Source organism: Ananas comosus, unplaced genomic scaffold (genome assembly GCF_001540865.1).
Source record: "Ananas comosus cultivar F153 unplaced genomic scaffold, ASM154086v1, whole genome shotgun sequence".
In the NCBI taxonomy this organism is placed as follows: Eukaryota; Viridiplantae; Streptophyta; class Magnoliopsida; order Poales; family Bromeliaceae; genus Ananas; species Ananas comosus.
The window spans coordinates 13,207-31,621 of NW_017890868.1; the positions used below are offsets into that span (position 1 = coordinate 13,207).

Sequence of the window (18,415 nt, forward strand, 5' to 3'; positions counted from 1 at the left end):
ACTTATTTTTCTCTCTAAAATTCAACTTTTTTTTCTCTCTCTAAACTAAGCTTTCTCTCTCTCTCTCTCTCTCTCTCTCTCTCTCTTTCTAAAATTTCAACTCTCTCACTCCCTCTAATTTTGACTATATTTTTCTTTCTATTTTTTTAATTATACTCTCTCTCTCTCACTTATACTTTCTCTTCCTTTTTTCTAAAAAGATGTTGAAACTTTTGGTAACATTATCTAAAATTAATTAAATAAATAAATTAATTAATTGTATATTTTTTGTAATATTAAATAACATAGCTAATTAATATTACCGTGCGAACCAAACATAGGAATTCCACATTCTTAGTAATAGGATGAATAGGAATAAGATTCTCGGATATCTTTTATTCCTAGTAATCTTTCATAATGCGAACCAAACACACCCTTGAGGAATTCAAATTCCTCTGGAACGAAAATCAGAATATCAATCCACTCAATCCAAACACTAACAATAGAAATGACTTGTTCCGATTCTCATTCCAAGTCTTAAAGAATTCAAACCAAACATGCCCTAAGAGCAAAAAGGTCAGAAATAACGATTTTATTAGCACTTTTAGCAGCATTAACTAAGGTGGCAGAATATAGATAGAAAAATAAAACACAATTACCATAAATATATTTGTGGCTCAATCTCTCTCTCTCTCTCTCTCTCTCTCTCTCTCTCTCTCTCATGCAAACTATAAATGAAACTCTCTCACTTTGAAATACAGAAATGAGGATAATAAAAATTTAGAGCCAAAAACTTGAAGATAAACTATGCTGCAGACATGATGCAATCAATGGCTTGCTTGCAAATTCCAGTCATCGTAGCCTCCGGACCGTACACCTGCAACAAGCATATCCGAGTATCGATCCATTAGTGGTTTTGGTTTCAAGGGAGGAAAAAAAAACCAATATCATTTTTAATTTGTTTTGTCGAAATGTTTCATTTTAGTTGTCGACCTTCGTATTAAACAATTGGACTCCCTGAAATGAACTTATTTAAGTGATTCACTATACAATAAGGTTGATATCGGCAAGTAACTGATGACACAGCTACAATGTTCATTATGCATGGTAGCAACAATAGAATCTCTGCTATTCTCACAGATGAGACTCGACGAGCAAGAGTCAAGCAGTAAAATTTAGAAGCCGCGGACTAAATTGAAATCTTGCAATGAGTACGGAGACCAATAACGCAACTTAAGCAAATAATTCCATCTAAAGAAAGGTTTATAGGTAATGGAGGTATAAGTATATTCAGCTAGTTACCTCGAGAGGAATTCCTAGTTCCACACCTAGAGTGCGCATTTTTGCAAGCCCAGTCTGATAGTTTGGACCGCCCCTTCGAACATATATGTGCATCCTTGCAGCCTTCAGCTTTGTTTCCTGCAGAATGATAAAGTAAGAGAAAAATATATACAAGCTGGTGATATTCACAAAAAGAGCTTCAGGTGATAAGAGATAGAAAACTGGTGAATGGCTTCAGTTCCTGACCTTCTCTCTTAGGGCACGAATAATGCCATTAAAAGTAGCAGCGACGTCGGTGAAGTTCGCTATACCTCCCCCAATTAGCAGGGCTCTCTTACGACCGTCCGGGTCTGCTGTTGCATACTATGAGAGAGAGAGAGAGACAGAAACAGAGACAGAGAGAGATCAGAGTGCTTGGAGAAATTGAGTGCTTAGTAGACAGATATAATAGGGACAGAAGAAGGAAAACATCATAGAGTTACTACATCGAGAACGACTCTAGCATAATGCAGGACCTCTTCCTCATTTGGAGCACCACTGTATTCTGCATAGTTTCCTAATTCTGATGCATAACCCAGATCGCCAACCTGGTTAAACATTGAAAATATTAAAATTTGATATTTGACTTTTAACCGATAATGCAAAAGTAATATATCATGTGATAATTTATATGAACTATAAGAACAGTATCAAGCAACAATTCCATGAAAGGACTGGGAAAAAAAAAAAAAAAGAATACAGTAGTAAGTGACGAAAAACTTACTGTATCAGCATATATGACACTGGCACCGCCACCGGCTACCATGGTCCATATGCGCCCTTTGGGATTCAAAACAGTGAACTTCAGAGATGCGCTCGTCTAGAAAGGAAGAGGGTTAGCACGTACGCATTACACATGTTATTTGGAGCTTATTGTATTATTTAACAGCCCCCTAACATTCATCTGGGATCGATCTAAGTTAAAAATTGGTAAAGAAGGAAAATATTGAGATTAGAAAGATGACATTCTGAAAAATAATGTTAAACATATCATTTATCTCTGTAGTATTCAACAAATAAATTATGAAGAGAGTTACTCTCTTTTCTATCAGTATAACTATGGAAAAATTCCACAGTATAGTGTTAAAGGTATTGTATTTACAATTGTATATTCAAGTCTCAATAGTACCTACTGCGAACAAAAATTACCGAAGGGTACAACTATGTTAGAAGACATCCCTCCCTGAATCCAAGAAGAGAAGGGAAGAATCTAAGGTGAAACCTTAATTGGGTTATTGCCTGCCTCACAGGGAAAACAATTTGTCATTCACCATAAATATTTGGGATGCCTTTAAGAGATGAAGCCTCCAGGATTTACACGTAAAAGGTGTTCAAAGCACATTTTTTACATTAATGAATTGAAACAGCTTCAGAATTACATAAAATTAAAAACCATTTTCTTCTAAACTGTGATTCTTGGAAGAGCTCATCATCATTTGTGATTGCTTTGCTGTATGAACCTAAGAACATGAATCTCAGCGGGAAGTTACCCCATTCTAAAATTGGTCCTCGAGAAGGTATACGTTGTAAAATCTGTTCCAACCTACATAACATATACCGAGGCTTTCATGTAAAGCACTATAAGGTAACCTCCAAGAATAGCTAGTTCCTGCCCACACTGAAATTTCGATCAAATTACAAATGTGAAACATATGCAAATATTACCAACCTTCTCATCGAGTTCATGGATGAAGCTTTCAGTGGAGCTCAGGACTCTGCCAAAAGGCAGTGGAAACTCTATGTCCCCCCACCTGCAGATCAAAATAAGAACAACTAGCATGACCCATCTTTTCCCGCAGAAAAGCATCTTTAATTGAAGAATCGAGAAGCAAAGAAACATACTTCTTGAAGTTCTTGAAAGCAGCTGTGTCATCCAATTCTCCCCGCATATCCAGTGGGTATGGCTTGCCATTAACCAACGTAAATGGGTTCATTTCAAGGAAAGTAAAGTCCAAATCTGGGCGTAAGAAACCAAGTTATTGCACATCAGGTATATTTTATATAGTTTTGACAACTTCATTAAATTTCTAGTCAATAAGTGTCCTACTTACACGTTCTATTTATTTATGAGAAAGACAAAGTGCTGTCCAATACCTATATGTTAGTTGCTGATGATATGAATCGTTTAACAAAGCAAACACCATGGATCCTTAAATTAAAAAGGGAGTTAAAAGTAAAGTTTGCCTACAAGCATACCCTGGAAAACAGCAAAGACCCCTTTAATGAAGTCCCCAATCTTATCACGCACCTGAGCCCAATAAATATGATGTACGAGTCAGACAAGTCATAATATATTTTGTTCGCTAGTGAAAAATACATGTCAACTTTGGTTTTTAAGCTTCTGAACTCATCAACCAAAACACATTCTACATAAACATATTTATATTCACCTCTAGTGGAAGGGTTGCGATCAATGGAGCACAAGCCTCAGACGTCATGGTCTTCTCGCTGGGAAGGAAAATCGTCTTAACCTTGTCCCAGTTCTCTTCAATCTCAATCCCTCCACACTCTGAGAAACTAATAGTGCATCCAAGCCTCTCCGACACGATTGAAAGGTAGTATTCTTGCTCATGGGGAACAAAAGGTTCAACAATAAACGTGGTAATTGGAGCCTTACATCCACCCATCTCAACCTACATGCAGTGAAATCAACATCATCATTTCCATGGTACAAATGTGATTCTACATACATATCCCGGCTAATCAACTATTTGCTTTTACGAGTTACAAAGTCCTAAATCCTAATTGTCGCTCCGTTCCTCATAAAATGCATTTTGCTACAAAAATGCCCTCATCTCGGTTGGAGACATCTAATCCTTTGGAAAGATCGGTTTTGAATAAAAAAAGATAAAAGTATAGATTATAGAGTTATCAAAATTATTCTGCATTTTGAGATGGTACATCAATATTTAAAATTCTTATTCTACTACGTACCTTGGCGTTTGTTTGATTCAAGTAACTTTAATAGTATTTGTAACCTTTCTAGCAAAATAGTTTGTACCTAACAGAGTAGTCTATATTTAATAAAAACCATCAAGTTCTAATAAAATCAAACTTTTAAAGTTCAGAAGCCCATTACACTTTTCTTTTGCAATTAAATTCAGGTATCCATCTCAATATGCATTAATGTTTGGTTAAAGTTTCTGTGTTTTTTACCTTAAAAAACAAAAAGACGAAAAGGAGAATCAAAAGGTGGGCTCTTTAATATTTGAAATTGCAGGGACATATAAAAAAGATAACTTTGCAGGAAAATACATGTAGCTATTTCTACTATCAGAAAAATCGAAGTAAAACAAGACGAAGAGTAACTCCTTGGATTTGACATCCACCTCAACTCCAAGTCGTTCCTTGACGAACTGAGACACTTGGGCGAAATCTAAATTGAGTGCCACCAACCCACTCTTTCCTCTCTTTCCGAACAGCATGTCCGGCTTCACCACCAGCTTCGTAGACGACAGCCATGGCTCCTTGTTCAACAACTCGTTCACATCCGTTGATTGCGTCACCTTTAAAACAATCATCATTACCAAATTAGACATACCCATATCTTGGAAGAGTATAACAATTCAAATTCTAAAAATGTTCATGAACAGTATCAATAGATCTAAAGAAGCATGTAGGTGAAATTCTGCAGGGACTCCCTCAACTATAAGTCATTTTGAATAAATCTTTTTTTTTTTTTCTATTGACACTCCTTAGCTTTTGATTGTTTTGATTTGAGTTATTTTCCTAAATTGAATTTGGTATTGTTTAAAGATTAACAGCTCTTCAACCATCACCTCTTACCGTTTAATCGGATCTGCAGCTCCATGAGCTAAAAAAGTGCTCAAAATAGTGAAATTTAGTAGAATCACCATTAAATCCAATAAAAATTTAGATTAATTATCACAAAAATAACTTCAATCAAAAGCTTGCGATCTGTCGAATTTATTAAAAAAAAAGATTTAGTTGAAGAGTATATTTCAAAATGACCTACCGTTGAGGGGCTTCTTCATATATTTTTAACAAAATAATAATAATAATAATAATAATACGAACAACATTCCACAAACTACCTCAGATTCATATTCCATTTGAAAATAACACCATACTAATTAAAAACATCATCTTTCGCCCAAAAAAACACCTCCTCTAAAAAAAAAAAATCCATTTTCCTGTGAATCAAACCTAGAAACTACGGAAATTCCCCTGATCCGAGCTTCAAATGATGAGATGTTCTACTAGGAAGCATCAGAAGCATTGATTGAGATCGAGAATGGGAAGGAAAATGCTAGGGTTTGGATGGGAACCTGAGCCGAGGTGATTTGTAGGTCGATCCCGGCGATCCGCTTCAGATGCTCCTTCAAGAGCCGCTTCGAATCGTACTCCCGGATCTTCTTCCTCGCCATTGCTCGAGATCTCGAGATCTCAAAATCTCTCTCTCTCTCTCTCACTCTCTCTCTCTCTTCGCGAGATCTCACTCCGAGCCTCGTACTGAGGCATTTATAGGCTTATAGCACCGGGTTTATTCGCCGATTGAAGTTTATTCCTGGACCCGGTTCACCACGTCATCCGTAGACACTAACGTACTCATCTCCCAGAATCGAGGAACTGTTGCCTGCACCCGGTGTATCCGTACACATAATGCACCAACGTCTTATACTCACAAGGGTAAAAACTAGAGATGTCAACGGGTCGGATTCGGGACGGATTTTTAAAAATCCAAACCCGAACCCGACTCCAAACCCGAGACCCGAACCTGAACCCGAACCCGACGGATTTTAAAAATTCATATCCAAATCCGAACCTGACCAAAAATCCGAAACCCGAACTCAAAATAATTATTTCTTTTTTCAATATTTCAAAATATATTATATTAAATCTAAATTTTTGGAATACAAATTCAAATATAACATTAAATTTTTATTTATATATTATATATAATACAAAATAAATTCGGGTTCGGGTCGGGTTCGGGTTCGGATCGAGTACAATCAAAATCCATATCCGAATTCATATCCGTCGGGTTTCTATTTTTGATATCCATATCCACATCCATTGGATATATTCGTTTCATTTGGGTTCGGATTCGAATAAAATTTCGGATATCCATACCCATTTACATCCCTAGTAAAAACTTCAACTTACCCCATTTTGATTTTAATGCACTTTTATTTTATCACCTTATAATTCAAAAAGAGAGAGAGAGAGAGAGAATATGGTAGTCCGATACTCACTTCATTTATTATTTTTAAAAGTAAATTAATTTAAAAATATGAAATAATTAGATTTCGAATTTGAGACCTCGGGTATCAACAATTAAGCCCTTTACCATTGTGTGCTAGAGAAGATCAATTATAGTTTAAAAAGTTATACTTAATTATCATCTGGTTTGGCACACTTTCACTTTCTCGTAATGTGATTCAAAAAGTTACACTTAATATTATTATATAATTTTATTTTTATTTCACTAAGGATATCACTCCACAGTTTCAAAAATTTTATTTTGCTATTCGATTTGACCGCAAGTTTTTTTCACAAAATAAAAATAAAATTAAAAGATAGTTAATTCAACTTTTTGAATCATTAGATGACAAATAAATATGCTAAGCCACAAAAAAGCAAATTAAAGTTTACTAAAATCAAAATTCAATCTAATAGATACGACCCACACACCGTCTAAAGATTTTACATACAAAAGTAATAAGATTTTAAAATCTGTTACTAAGATATCAATTAGTCTAAATAATCAAAGGCGGAAAAGAAACTATAATTTGATTTATAAGAAATTTTTTTTAAAATTTTTTTTTTCTAATTTTCAATGTGCATGCATTCTAAATGTCATATAATATATACAATCAGTTAGATTTTGATTTTGAAATCATTATTATGGAATTTAGAATACAGAATATATAATGCACAACTCTTTTAGAAAACAAAAAATTGCTTACTTTTGGTTTTTAAGTAGATTTCAAACATCGGCTTTCAAAAATGGAATAAAAGATAGGCTAAATTACAGAAAACTCCTCCGTCAAAATTCGATTTTTCAGTTTCCCCCGTCATTTAAAAACCTACACTTTACCCACTTATAAAATAAAAAATGTTCACAGAAAGATACGGTGTGAACTGTGATGATAAAATGACTATTTTGCCCCTCACCATGTTCACAGGAGAGAAGGCCAAGAATATTTTTGGCATAAAAAAATATATAATAATATTTTACAAATGGAACCCTAACGGATTACTAACGGCTGGGTGTGAAGTGAATATTTTTTATTTTACAAGGGGGTAAAGTGTAGGTGTTTAAATGACAGGAGGAAAGTGAAAAATCGTATTTTGACAGAAAGATTTTATATAATTTAGCCAAAAAGATATCGTCAATTCAAAATCTAATTCACCAAAATGCATTCCATAATATTCAAAAGTTATACACTTGAGAACTTACAAAGTTTGGAAGCCCGTCTATTTTTTTAATTTTTTTTACAAATCAAATACTTCTTATCTTAATACCAAGTTTTTAAAGTTAACGGATTTTTATATTTTGGTACATCCATCAGGCCGTATGAATCACATCACTTAGAAATAGTTAAAAATAGTTAAAAAATACATCTCATATATTGCCCTCTAAAAACAGAATAAAAAAGGTCGCAAATTCAAAGTCTAATTTAGTGAGATATATTATATAAAGTCGTATACCCGAAAACTCATAAAATTTGGACTTTGACTTTTAGCTTTTTATATTATAAATTAAATAATTCCTGTCTTAGTAAAAATCTAATTTAGTGAGATATATATTATATAAAGTCCTATTACTCAGAAACTCATAAAATTTGGACATTGATTTCATGTTTTTTTTCCCCGTAAATCAAATAATTCCTGTCTTAGTAATAATAGGTTTGCAAAATTTTGGGATTTTTGATTTTTGGGCACCTCAAATTCTGTGGATTATCATCAGATCCTAATTTGGGGGCAATTTAAAAAAAAAAAAGAAAAAAGACAGTGGTGCATGAAATGTACGGACACACCCGGTGCAGGCAATAATTTCTCGGAGAGACGTGGCTTATTTTGAGTGGGGGATGGAGCTGTTTCGTGTTCGAGACATGTTTACGGATGGCGCGTAGTGTTAGTTACGCTTTCACGTTGTGGCGCAAAGCACAAGCATGCGCCACCCCCACCTACTACCAAAAATCCACCAATAGATTCGCTCATTCGAGGACTATATATATATATTTTTTGACTTTTTTACAAACTAACCTTCTAAACTTTTATAATTTACGAAACAATCCTATCAAATTTATACTCATCAACCTTTTTTAAGGCGCGTAAGGTTTTTTCCAAAACGCGGTAAATCGTTTACTACACTTTGAAAATCTCCAAGATCTTTTAAAAACGGTGAATCGTTCATCACATTCATTAAGACGGTTAACAGATTAACAGCTTTTGTAAAAAACTTAAGAAGGCAGTGAATCGTTCACTGTCTTTAAGAGAAAATTCCACCGCGGTTCTTACATGGTAAAAAGAGGGTTAGTTTTTCAAATATAATTTTTGCAGGATTATTTTACGAATACTAAAATTTTTAAAAATTATTTTGTAAAAAAGCCCTATATATATAAAACAAAGAAATATTTTTAGAAAAAAAGCGATACATATAATTAACGGGTCGGATCCACAAATGCTTGGAGTGGAAGTAATTTTTGCCGTATAAATATTATTTTTTTGACGAAGTAAATTTAAACTACACCAATAAATAAATCAGTGGGGTCCAACCGTTTTCGGGCGAAAATAATTTTAAAAACGTGGTAAAGCATATCATGTCTCAAAAATTAGGAGTTATTCACTTATTTGGTTGTGTATACCCTTACAAGTGAACTACGGATGTAATTGCATGCATATTTAAAATTACAGCAATAATTTTTGTAAAAAATATACTCACCTCCATAATCAACTTTTAAACAAAAAAATATTTTGTATTTTGTATTTTGTATTTTGTTTATTGTTACTTCTCGGTATATATCTAAATAAACTGTTCTTATAGTTGCAATATTTTATACATCACATTCAATCAATCTAAATGCATACCAACTCTAATGTTATATTACCGACCGTCCCTAGAGCAAGTGACAAAGGACTTAGTGGTTGGCACCCGAGACCCAAATTCGAATCCTAATTGATTCACATTTCTGGCTAAGTTCATTTCTGAATGAAATAAACGAAGCGGGTAGCATGCTACCTATCTCTCTCTCTCCCTCTCAAAAAAAAAAAAACTCTAATGTTATATTGTCAATTGCATGCATCTCAAACTTCCAATGAACCCTAAAATAATAACCCTAGAAACCATTAGCACTAATTTTTAGACAAGATCCATACGAAAATAAAAATTACAGTAACAATCAGAACACAAAAACTAGTCGAAACTAAATGTCTCCTAGATGTATGAACAAGAAGATTCTCACATAAAATTGAATACAATGTAAACACATATCGAGCGAGCAAAGCCGAAATCAGAAGACCCAGGTGCCTACTCTCCGTATATGTAAAAAAAAAAAAAAATTAAATGGGAGAGAAGGCGAAGCTAAAGCTTTCTCACCAGGAGCGGATTCGGAAGTCGAAAAAAAAAAAAAAAAAATTTCAGAGCAAAAGAAACAATGAAGCTTCAGGAAAGGATTAAGAGCGACAAAACCCATTAATCCAACTTATACAGAGAGTTCCATTAGCTTTTAGTGTCTGCGGTGTGTTCTGCATGACAACCTTGGTGCATAAAATGTAAAATCAACAACATCTGAAAAATCCAAAGCCAACAAAGTACAAACTGACTACGAAACGAAGAACCCGTCCTTCTCGAAATCATCATTTCCGGCCAGGCTTTGGATCCCCTCCCAGCCAAAACAGGACTGATGGGAAAATTTCTCGAATCTGAAACCAAACTCTATTCTGCTTCCGATTTCTCACTAGCACATATACTAGAGATAATTCGCACTTGTAACAGTGCGACGCAATATGATCGATTAATGCATAAAGAACCACTCTCAATTTTCATTGTCAACGGCAGGACCCCCACCCCGCCTGACAAAGTGACCGCCGCCGCGTCGTGAGTGGCTCTGACCACCCCGACCTCTGTACCTCGATCCAAAATGAGGGTTCCCCTCGACTGCTTCGTCAAAATTAGGGTTGGGGTTTGGTCGGGAGGACTCAGCAGGTTTAGAGTACGATCCAACCGGCTGATACTCAAAATGCGCATTGCTCTTTCGCTTGTCTCCATTTGTGCTGAAATTTGCTTCTCTCCCTCTATAGATCACCTCTTGCCCTCTACTGAAGCGGCTGTTGCGGCGTTGTGCTGGATTAAATTGATGTTCAGATTGGGCAGCTTCATATGTTGGAGCTTTGGTGGATGCATCTTGTTGTACTTTATGTATCTGCTCTTCTGAAGGATTTTCAACTTTAGCCTCACTTCTTATGTCATTAACATCACCCTTTGGAGCTAGGTTGCTTTCATTCTCACTGTGACGCATACTACTCTCGCCAGAGTGTTCCTTGTTACGCCTGTTTTTCTCCTGGTGGCTCTGAGGATAGGCTTGAGATTTCGGTTTCCAGTGAGATTTTGCATGCTCGGAGGAAGAATACTTGTTCTCTGATTTCGAATTCAAATTCAAATCAGAGGCTGGTGTTCGAGTTTGGGTGTTATCACCGGTTCCACTTTCCATCGCATGGTTACCGGATTCGGTATAATTGCTTCCTCCAGCCTTGTTAACCTTTATCTGCTGCCACCTCTGTTTAGATCCTACTCCCTGATCCTTAACTGCAGGAGGTTCAGTCGGCAATAAATTAGTATCAGTAGTACTCCAACCATCCGATTTGAGCTGTCTTGCTTCTTGGCCATCTGATTCATGCAACTGATGCTGATCAGAACTCTTGTGAACATGTTGCACAGAGTCGGAATCGACCAGATTATCGTCGGAATTTGATAGGCGAGCAGTTTCAGCTGGATTTCTCTGCCTCCAAGAAGCATGCTTTCTACCACGCTTATTAACAGGCTTATTATTCTCCTCCCCAGTTTTGGTATCCAAATTTGAATCTGCTTTTGCAGCTACTGAAACATCCGCTGCAATGCCCTTCTCAACATTTTTAGCATCAGAACTAAGTTTCTGAGAGTTCTCCTGCTGCAACAGTTCTTTAGCCACAGGCTTGGGAACATACCTTTCCATCTCAGCCCTTTTAGTTTTCACACTAGCGTGCATATCATCGCCAACCTTTTCGTTTGATTGAATGCTAGTTATATTCGTATTAATCTGCTTACTTTCCTCAGACTGCTCGTTAGTCTCTGGATGCTTATTAACAGGTGCCCAGATAACAGCCTCGCTCCCATGAATTTTGTCTACAGGCCTAGCACCTTGCTGGTTTCTTGTGGTCCTCCTAAAGGCTTGAGATTTCGAGTGGTTGCTCTGATTTACCATTTTAGTTTCAGCAATCAATTCTTGGGAAGGTATTTTGTTGCTTTCAAAGGAAACTTTTTCAGTCTTCTCATCTGTAGGTGGTGCCAAAGATGGTAATGAAGAGCTTGCGATAGCATCATCCAACTTGTTTTTACTCCTCAAATTTCTGTTACCTCTCTTCTTCTGCTGCATAGGGAGATCCTCACTATTGGGCACATTGTCGATTGCGGGTGTCTGAACTTTGGAGTCGATGAGATTCTTAGTGTTATCCATAATATTAGAAATAATCGGCTTTTCAACCTGATTCTTCTCTTCAAAGGCATTCGGCCTTTTCCTATAAGCCATCTGCTTATGCCTAGGAGCTCTGCTGTCGTGAGAAACAGCTGACTCGTCAGAAACAGCTTCCGAGGAAATTGGAGCTTTATCTAAGGGCAACTCTGTAGGAGCTTCAACATTTTTGAGTTCAGTATATTTTGCCTTTGCTGATGGAACAGGCAAAATACCAACCTGGGACTCACGCACAGAATTTTCAGCTTTTGCTTCTTGTTTAGGGGTTGTATCGTCATTTTCTGGGAATGGATCATTTAGTTTTTTCTGATTTGCTGCCGCTGCAGAGCGCCTGTTTAACTCTTCCAGCTTTGCAAGAGCTTTTGCCTTTTGCTCCCTCGTGCGTTCCTCCTCTTCTTGCTGAAGCTGTTTCGCACGCTGTACTGCTATCTCTTTCATTTTAGTGCGCTAAGAAAAAGGTAACAGAATACAACATTAGGGCTGCTTATAAATACAAAACAAAATTCACAACAAAGATTTTACTCCTACATGCTTCATTAGAGAAAGATAGAAAGGAAAGGAGAAGTAACACCTGAACTTACCGGAACAATTCAACTAGTATCATATGAAGTCCTATGGTGGATGTTCGAGTAATGATTTCTATCTTTCCCTATTTCACAATTAAACAAAAAAAGGGCATAACATTTTACTTCTGAAATGATGTTAGTACGGCTCAAAGTTCCAAATACCTATGGCTTACTGATCACACACTGCTTAAATAATGGTCATGATTTTCTCTTATATCCATTGTTCCTATCTGATGCAAGTTGGGAGGTTAGTCGCCCTTCCTTTACTTGTTCCTTTAGGGTGTGTTTGGTTGGCCATAAAAAGTACAGAAAATTACTTTTCAGCTTGAAAAACTGTTTTCTGTGTGTTTGTTTAGCCGTAAAAAAAAAAATGTAAAACTATTTTTACAAATTTGTGGAAAATGGAGTGTTTTCGTTTTACACCGATATTCGGCGGAAAAACAAAAATTCAAGCTGCTTAAAAATTTTTCATTAATTTTTTTTTCCACCGAACCAAACAAATGTGAATTTTTTTTTCCTTTTCAACCAAACAAATGTTGATAAAAAATATTTTTTTCTACAAACCAAATACTACAAAACATAAAACTTTTTTTTCCACCGATTTTTTTTCCACGGAAAACTATTTTTCACGGTTTTATGTACAACTGAACGCCCCCCTTATAGCTCCAGGTCGTAGGGCCTCTTTTAGGGCCCTGTCCTTAACCTCCTCCAGATGCCTCGGAGGAATGCTATCTTTCACATAAGGCACTCTTTATTAATGTATCAAGCTTGTATCCTATTTAATGTATCAAGCTTGTATCCTATGAGGTAAATGAAACTAATTGCCTATAGCCTTTTCTCTCTCCACGCGTGCACACACACACACAAAGAGAGAACTGCAGGCATACCAATAAAGTAAAATGAGATTCTTGTATGTTTATTCCATTCCTAAACAAATAAAACCGATCAATGAAAATCTAGAGTACATTACGAAAATAAGGAAACTTCTCAAAAAAAAAAAAAAAACTTCTAAACAAATATTAGTTAGTAGTATTCAAGGACCTTTGGAAACCGAATAAGAATTATTAACTAGAGTCTAAGATTAGCAGGACCACCAAAATGCGGTAGAAAATTAGCAAAGGCTCCACACCTGTGCTTGGTAATCAATTGACAAGTCCAGAGATGCAGGAGCCTCACTAACAGATGCATCATGCGACTCCTTCGAATCACTGTCTTGAGTTCTTCTTGTCGCATTGCTTGCTCTATGAACATTAGAATCTGCAGCACTAATTTGAGATTCTGAAAACCAGAAAAAACAAAACTTACTATTACTAAATTGTGAGCTTTTATGACAGAAAAATTAGTGTAACAGGAAAATGGTAAGGACCTTTACCAGCTACAGTAGGATGATCTGTCTGAGAACTCAAAACCTTTGACTGTTTCATCTTGTCATCTTTGGACAATGCTTGTCCAACTTCACTGTGGGCCTCAGAACTACGAGCTTTATGGTTTAAAACCTCTATTTTTTCTATCAGCGTAGCATTCTTCTTAGTAACAGTTTGGTGATCGTGTGCAGTCGAAATAGTGGTTTTAGGTTTCCCTGATAAAATGCCTTCATCTGTTTGACTAGGATACTCTGGCTGTTTTTTGGACACATTGTTTGAGGGGCGCTCTTCACATTTACCAGGTTCCTTGAGAAGACCTTTCTGATCAGTATGTAGCAAATTAGGTGTTAAAGGCCTGTCTTTCCTTTCTTGAGCATGATGACTATTTCCCGACGCATCATGTTGCTTAAGCAAAACCCTGTATTGCCCATGAGGTTGATCAGATTCCTTCTGCTCTTTGTTCATTAGCGGCTCATGTTTAACTGTTCTCGTCTGAATGTGTTCTGGATTAACCTTATCATTTTGATTTGGATATTCACTAAGACCGCCTTGAAAGGAAACCTCTTTTTCCCCAGCATTGCCAAAACCTGCTTGCGGGGTCCCATAATAGCCTGCATAAGGCACTGGAGCTTGTGGGGACCCATAATAGCTAGGAACCATGAACGTATTGGGAGCCAAATGAGGACGATAAGTCTCCCCATTATTATTAGGGTGATAACCACCTTGTCTGACTCCTGGCCTGGGAGCAGCTTCAAAATTAGGCTGGAACTGAGGATAATACATATATGGTTCGCCAGGTGGTGGAATAGCTGGTCTAAATGGGCCGCCAAGCGGCGCTCCTCTATACCAAACAGTATCAGGAGGGTGAGTTGGAGGAGGGGGCCGCCAAGTGTCGATCTGCTGAGGTGGCATACCTAAGATTGGGTATGGCTGCGGCTGCGGCTGCGGCTGCTGAGGTTCTCTCTGCCAGCTTTTGTTTTGGGGAGAATTACCTCCCGCCGGTGAGTATTTTCCAGTCTTCAGTATATTCACATTCACACTACCATCTCCTGGAAACAAAGAACACATGCCATATAGCAAGTTTGATAAGTTTACCAGGAATAGTGAAGGTAAAGTGCCAATGAAAATCTACTTGGAAGTAAATTGCACCAGGTGGTTCCCAACTTTGTTAGGAGATTATAGTTCGATCCTACCTTTATATTGTTAAACTTGTATCCCTATTTGTTGCATTGTTGTGTTCTTAGCCTTTCAATTATACCTTTGGTTAAACTGGATGGAAACGCACACATACACATATGAGAAGTCCAAATGTCACTTAAATGGCAGTTAGAGGGTGATTAAATGGATATTTCCATCCATGTTAGTACACAACTTGAACAAAAGGAAAAATCACAATGAAATGCCAAGGTTAGAGACCCAGTTGCCATTGAAAGAATGGGGACCGACCTAACATTACATTAAAAAGTTTAGGACCCTTTGTGCAATTTTCTAAAGTCTAATTTTGACAACTAAGAATTCTGACATGAAACCCACCACCCGTAGGAGTTTCTAGACCTTCATTTGAGGTTGCCTCAATACCAGAACCGGAAGTAGAACGCCCTTGAGAGCTATGACCTGCTGAGAAGATGACAAGTAAGAAACATATTTAGCAGATTCAAGCATATATTACTTTCAGATATAAACACCATTTCCTTTAAAAGTTTAAATCGATAATTTATAATGAAACTAAATACAGATATTGGTGAATGCAACAGCTCTCACACATTTCACCTCCACAATGCCAGTGGAAAATGGCCAAGAAAAAGATAAAGAGAAATTCAAAGTCCTAGGGCAATATGATATGCTACATATATAAATTTACAGAACAGCTAAATTGTGAGCTTAAATTATCAAAGACTTGACGAAGTCTACCGAATCCTACTTAGGAGGCTACTTTCTATGACCTAAACCCATACTAATAGGTGGTACAAGCCTTAAGCCCTTAACAGTCCACATTGTGACACTCAAATTATATATATTAAACCTGCCGACATGAGATGCAAAATATGCAAGCCATACTAGACAAAAAAATGTGAACATACACTAACATAAAACATCAGATAACAGTTAACTAGAATAATTGAGAACGCATTAAAAAATAGGCACCTCGCTGGACATGTGATTCAGAATTCTTCTCAGAACCGAGCGTTGGAAAATCCCCAGAACTCAGAGTGAATCCTGTATTCTTTGACGGCATGGAGCCCTGCAAAATTACAGAACATGTCAGAAGCCTGCAAATGTGCAAGTGCCTAATCACAAAAATAATCTAGATAAAAGTAGGCAGAAATACCAATTTCTCAGGCGTTCTTGTTGACCCCCATGCAACAGTATTTTCCGATGAACTCTCAGCAAAACGAGACAGATGAGAACTACCCGGTCTTGTTTCCGCACTTCGAGGGCGGTTAGCAGCAACTGAAGTGTAACTTGATGCCAATAATCCAGATGCCGAAGATGGACGTGAGTTCGAACCCCATACACTAGAAGGGTCTGAGGATTTTTCACTGCCAGCTGTTGATGGCCTTGTACCACTTCCTCCAGAAGTTGGGCGATCATTAAAATGGCTAGGCGATCCAGCACTTCCATCAGTTTTTGGTGATAATATTGTTGAAGAAGCCCATGCATTTGATGCTGCAGAAGATGGCCGGCTACCCCATGTGAGCGTACCCCTAATGCATACACCACAAGCCGCATCACATGATAATATTGAATTGGTCACATCACATGATAATATTGAATTGGTCACACAGATTCTCAAATATAAATTACAAAATGCTAAAGAAAAAGAAGATTAAAAGATTAAGAGTTAAATAATAAGTAAGGTATAGAGGAAGAAACGGTAAGGCTCACTTTGGAACAATCTCAACATTGGGGTCCAAACCATGGTTTTCCAACCTGAAATGATAAAAATTAATTATTTTTCCAGAAAAAGAAACGAGTATAGACGATCAATAATTAACATAACAAATATTATTTCATAAGTTAATAGTACCTTTGACTGGGTAAATTAATGGGCTTTGGAACTTTGCCCAAAACAGTCATGCCGGATTTCCGCGAAGAAACCACTCTGTAGTAAATAGAAGAAAGAGGATAAAATTTTCTATCCTCTAGGAACGGATAATATTGAGTTACGAAAAGAAAAGAGACCAAAAAATTCCAATTTTCAGCAAGTCTTTATGGCAATTAGAGAAAATAAGCGGACCTGTAGGTACCTTTCCAAATCTTCGATATGTTTCCTATTCTGATTTATTATAAGAATCCTAACATTAGTCCATAAGTGCTTGGCTTAATAATTCACACACACGATGGCACTGGATTGAGATATTCCACTATAGTTTTGCTGATAACACCTTTCTTTAGGCCTACATACCTTTTACCCCTTTTCTTGTTTATATAATTATATCTCTATTCTTTATTGTTGTCTCCTATGCACCATCTATCCCTTCTACTAACAAGTTTCCTTCCTTTTTATCCCTTAATGTTAATTGCTCTATCTTATTTTTTAATTACAGTTGTGACAAAATAGAAAAGAAAAAGGCTCATACTGCGTTTCAACCTACTGTGCAACCCCTATCTGAATTTGCGTCAGAGTAATTACCGTTTATTCTTATAAAGAAATTGTTTCTCGTTTCACATACGTGGAAGCAAGTAGCTTATTCCATGATTAACAAAAGAAGGTGCTACATAATAGAAATCACTGATGAATGGATTTTTCCTTCCAAAGACAATGGACAATTGAACATGGACAGGGGTCAAAACTAAGAAAAAATTAAGTAGGTTAACAAGATCAGGGGCCTAGAACAAGATATGGTAAACAAGCAGCATAGAAAAGTTCATCTTCAAAGAAATCAATGAAAAGCAGATAAAGCATCAAAAAAATAAAATTGAAATAGTGATGGTTAGTTTCTATAACCTTCGATCTGCAGTCAGGAGACTTGAAGCCATAACTGATACAGTGCGCTTGCAAAATCATCCAATAATGTATTTAAGCTGAAAGAAAAAAAAAATGACAATGAGTTCAACAAACACAAGACACGAGAAAATTTTACTTGCAATATTAGAGGATGCACAAGATGTGAATATATGTTTCAGACAATATAGGCAATTACAAATCCCAGAATCTAGTGGAAACCCTTATCAACAACCTATTAAGACTATTCAAACTTCTAATTAATTTACAGGTTATCTACCTCTACAGTGAACTATACATGGTTACCTAAAAACATTCTTCTGGCTGGCCCTCTTCTCTAACTCAATAAAGACTTATGCTTCACATAACATGCATCACTATTGGTGCAACCACTTTATTACCTTGACCAGCTAAAGTTCCCAGGCCAGAGCCACCCAATTTTATGCGATCAATTGCCAAGTTATTTTTCCAATGAACGGCTATAAAAATTGGGACTAAGTAAATGTGCTGGTGACATAAAATACTATTATCTTTTAAAATTCT

General features: G+C 36.5%; 2 protein-coding genes across 3 annotated transcripts; both read right to left on the bottom strand.

Annotated features, from left to right (window-relative positions):
- Positions 1 to 544: 544 nt before the first annotated feature.
- On the bottom strand, positions 545 to 5,765 carry LOC109704352 (ATP-citrate synthase alpha chain protein 2-like). Its single transcript, XM_020225108.1, has 11 exons — positions 5,589 to 5,765; positions 4,629 to 4,805; positions 3,690 to 3,932; positions 3,496 to 3,547; positions 3,142 to 3,256; positions 2,969 to 3,050; positions 2,024 to 2,119; positions 1,746 to 1,847; positions 1,507 to 1,623; positions 1,282 to 1,398; positions 545 to 856 (listed from the first exon to the last, which is right to left on the bottom strand). Exons 1-11 carry the CDS (start codon positions 5,685 to 5,687, stop codon positions 785 to 787), a joined length of 1,272 nt encoding a protein of 423 aa, XP_020080697.1. The 5' UTR covers positions 5,688 to 5,765; the 3' UTR covers positions 545 to 784.
- Positions 5,766 to 9,904: 4,139 nt separating this feature from the next.
- Positions 9,905 to 18,018, bottom strand: LOC109704351 (protein MODIFIER OF SNC1 1-like). Of its 2 annotated transcripts, none has more exons than XM_020225107.1 (9): positions 17,876 to 18,018; positions 16,955 to 17,029; positions 16,813 to 16,857; positions 16,256 to 16,631; positions 16,072 to 16,168; positions 15,460 to 15,540; positions 13,935 to 14,975; positions 13,692 to 13,840; positions 9,905 to 12,443 (listed from the first exon to the last, which is right to left on the bottom strand). In XM_020225107.1, the coding sequence occupies exons 1-9, from the start codon at positions 17,905 to 17,907 to the stop codon at positions 10,305 to 10,307; spliced, it is 4,035 nt and encodes a 1,344-aa protein (XP_020080696.1). In that variant the 5' UTR covers positions 17,908 to 18,018; the 3' UTR covers positions 9,905 to 10,304. The 2 variants fall into 2 exon arrangements, with proteins under 2 accessions (XP_020080696.1, XP_020080695.1); XM_020225106.1 differs by having other exon boundaries at positions 15,460 to 15,543.
- Positions 18,019 to 18,415: the final 397 nt, after the last annotated feature.

What these genes read in the sequence shown, in the direction of transcription:
- LOC109704351 (XM_020225106.1), bottom strand. Translation starts at nt 17,907, where the DNA reads ATGGCTTCAAGTCTCCTGACTGCAGATCGAAG. An exon ending in AATGTTGAGATTGTTCCAAA is followed by an intron (nt 16,632 to 16,812) that starts GTGAGCCTTACC and finishes TGTATGCATTAG; the next exon opens with GGGTACGCTCACATGGGGTA. An exon ending in TCTAGAAACTCCTACGGGTG is followed by an intron (nt 14,976 to 15,459) that starts GTGGGTTTCATG and finishes CTTTGTTTCCAG; the next exon opens with GAGATGGTAGTGTGAATGTG.
- LOC109704352 (XM_020225108.1), bottom strand. Translation starts at nt 5,687, where the DNA reads ATGGCGAGGAAGAAGATCCGGGAGTACGATTCGAAGCGGCTCTTGAAG. An exon ending in TCGCAACCCTTCCACTAGAG is followed by an intron (nt 3,548 to 3,689) that starts GTGAATATAAAT and finishes TATTGGGCTCAG; the next exon opens with GTGCGTGATAAGATTGGGGA. An exon ending in TTCGTGCCCTAAGAGAGAAG is followed by an intron (nt 1,399 to 1,506) that starts GTCAGGAACTGA and finishes ATCATTCTGCAG; the next exon opens with GAAACAAAGCTGAAGGCTGC.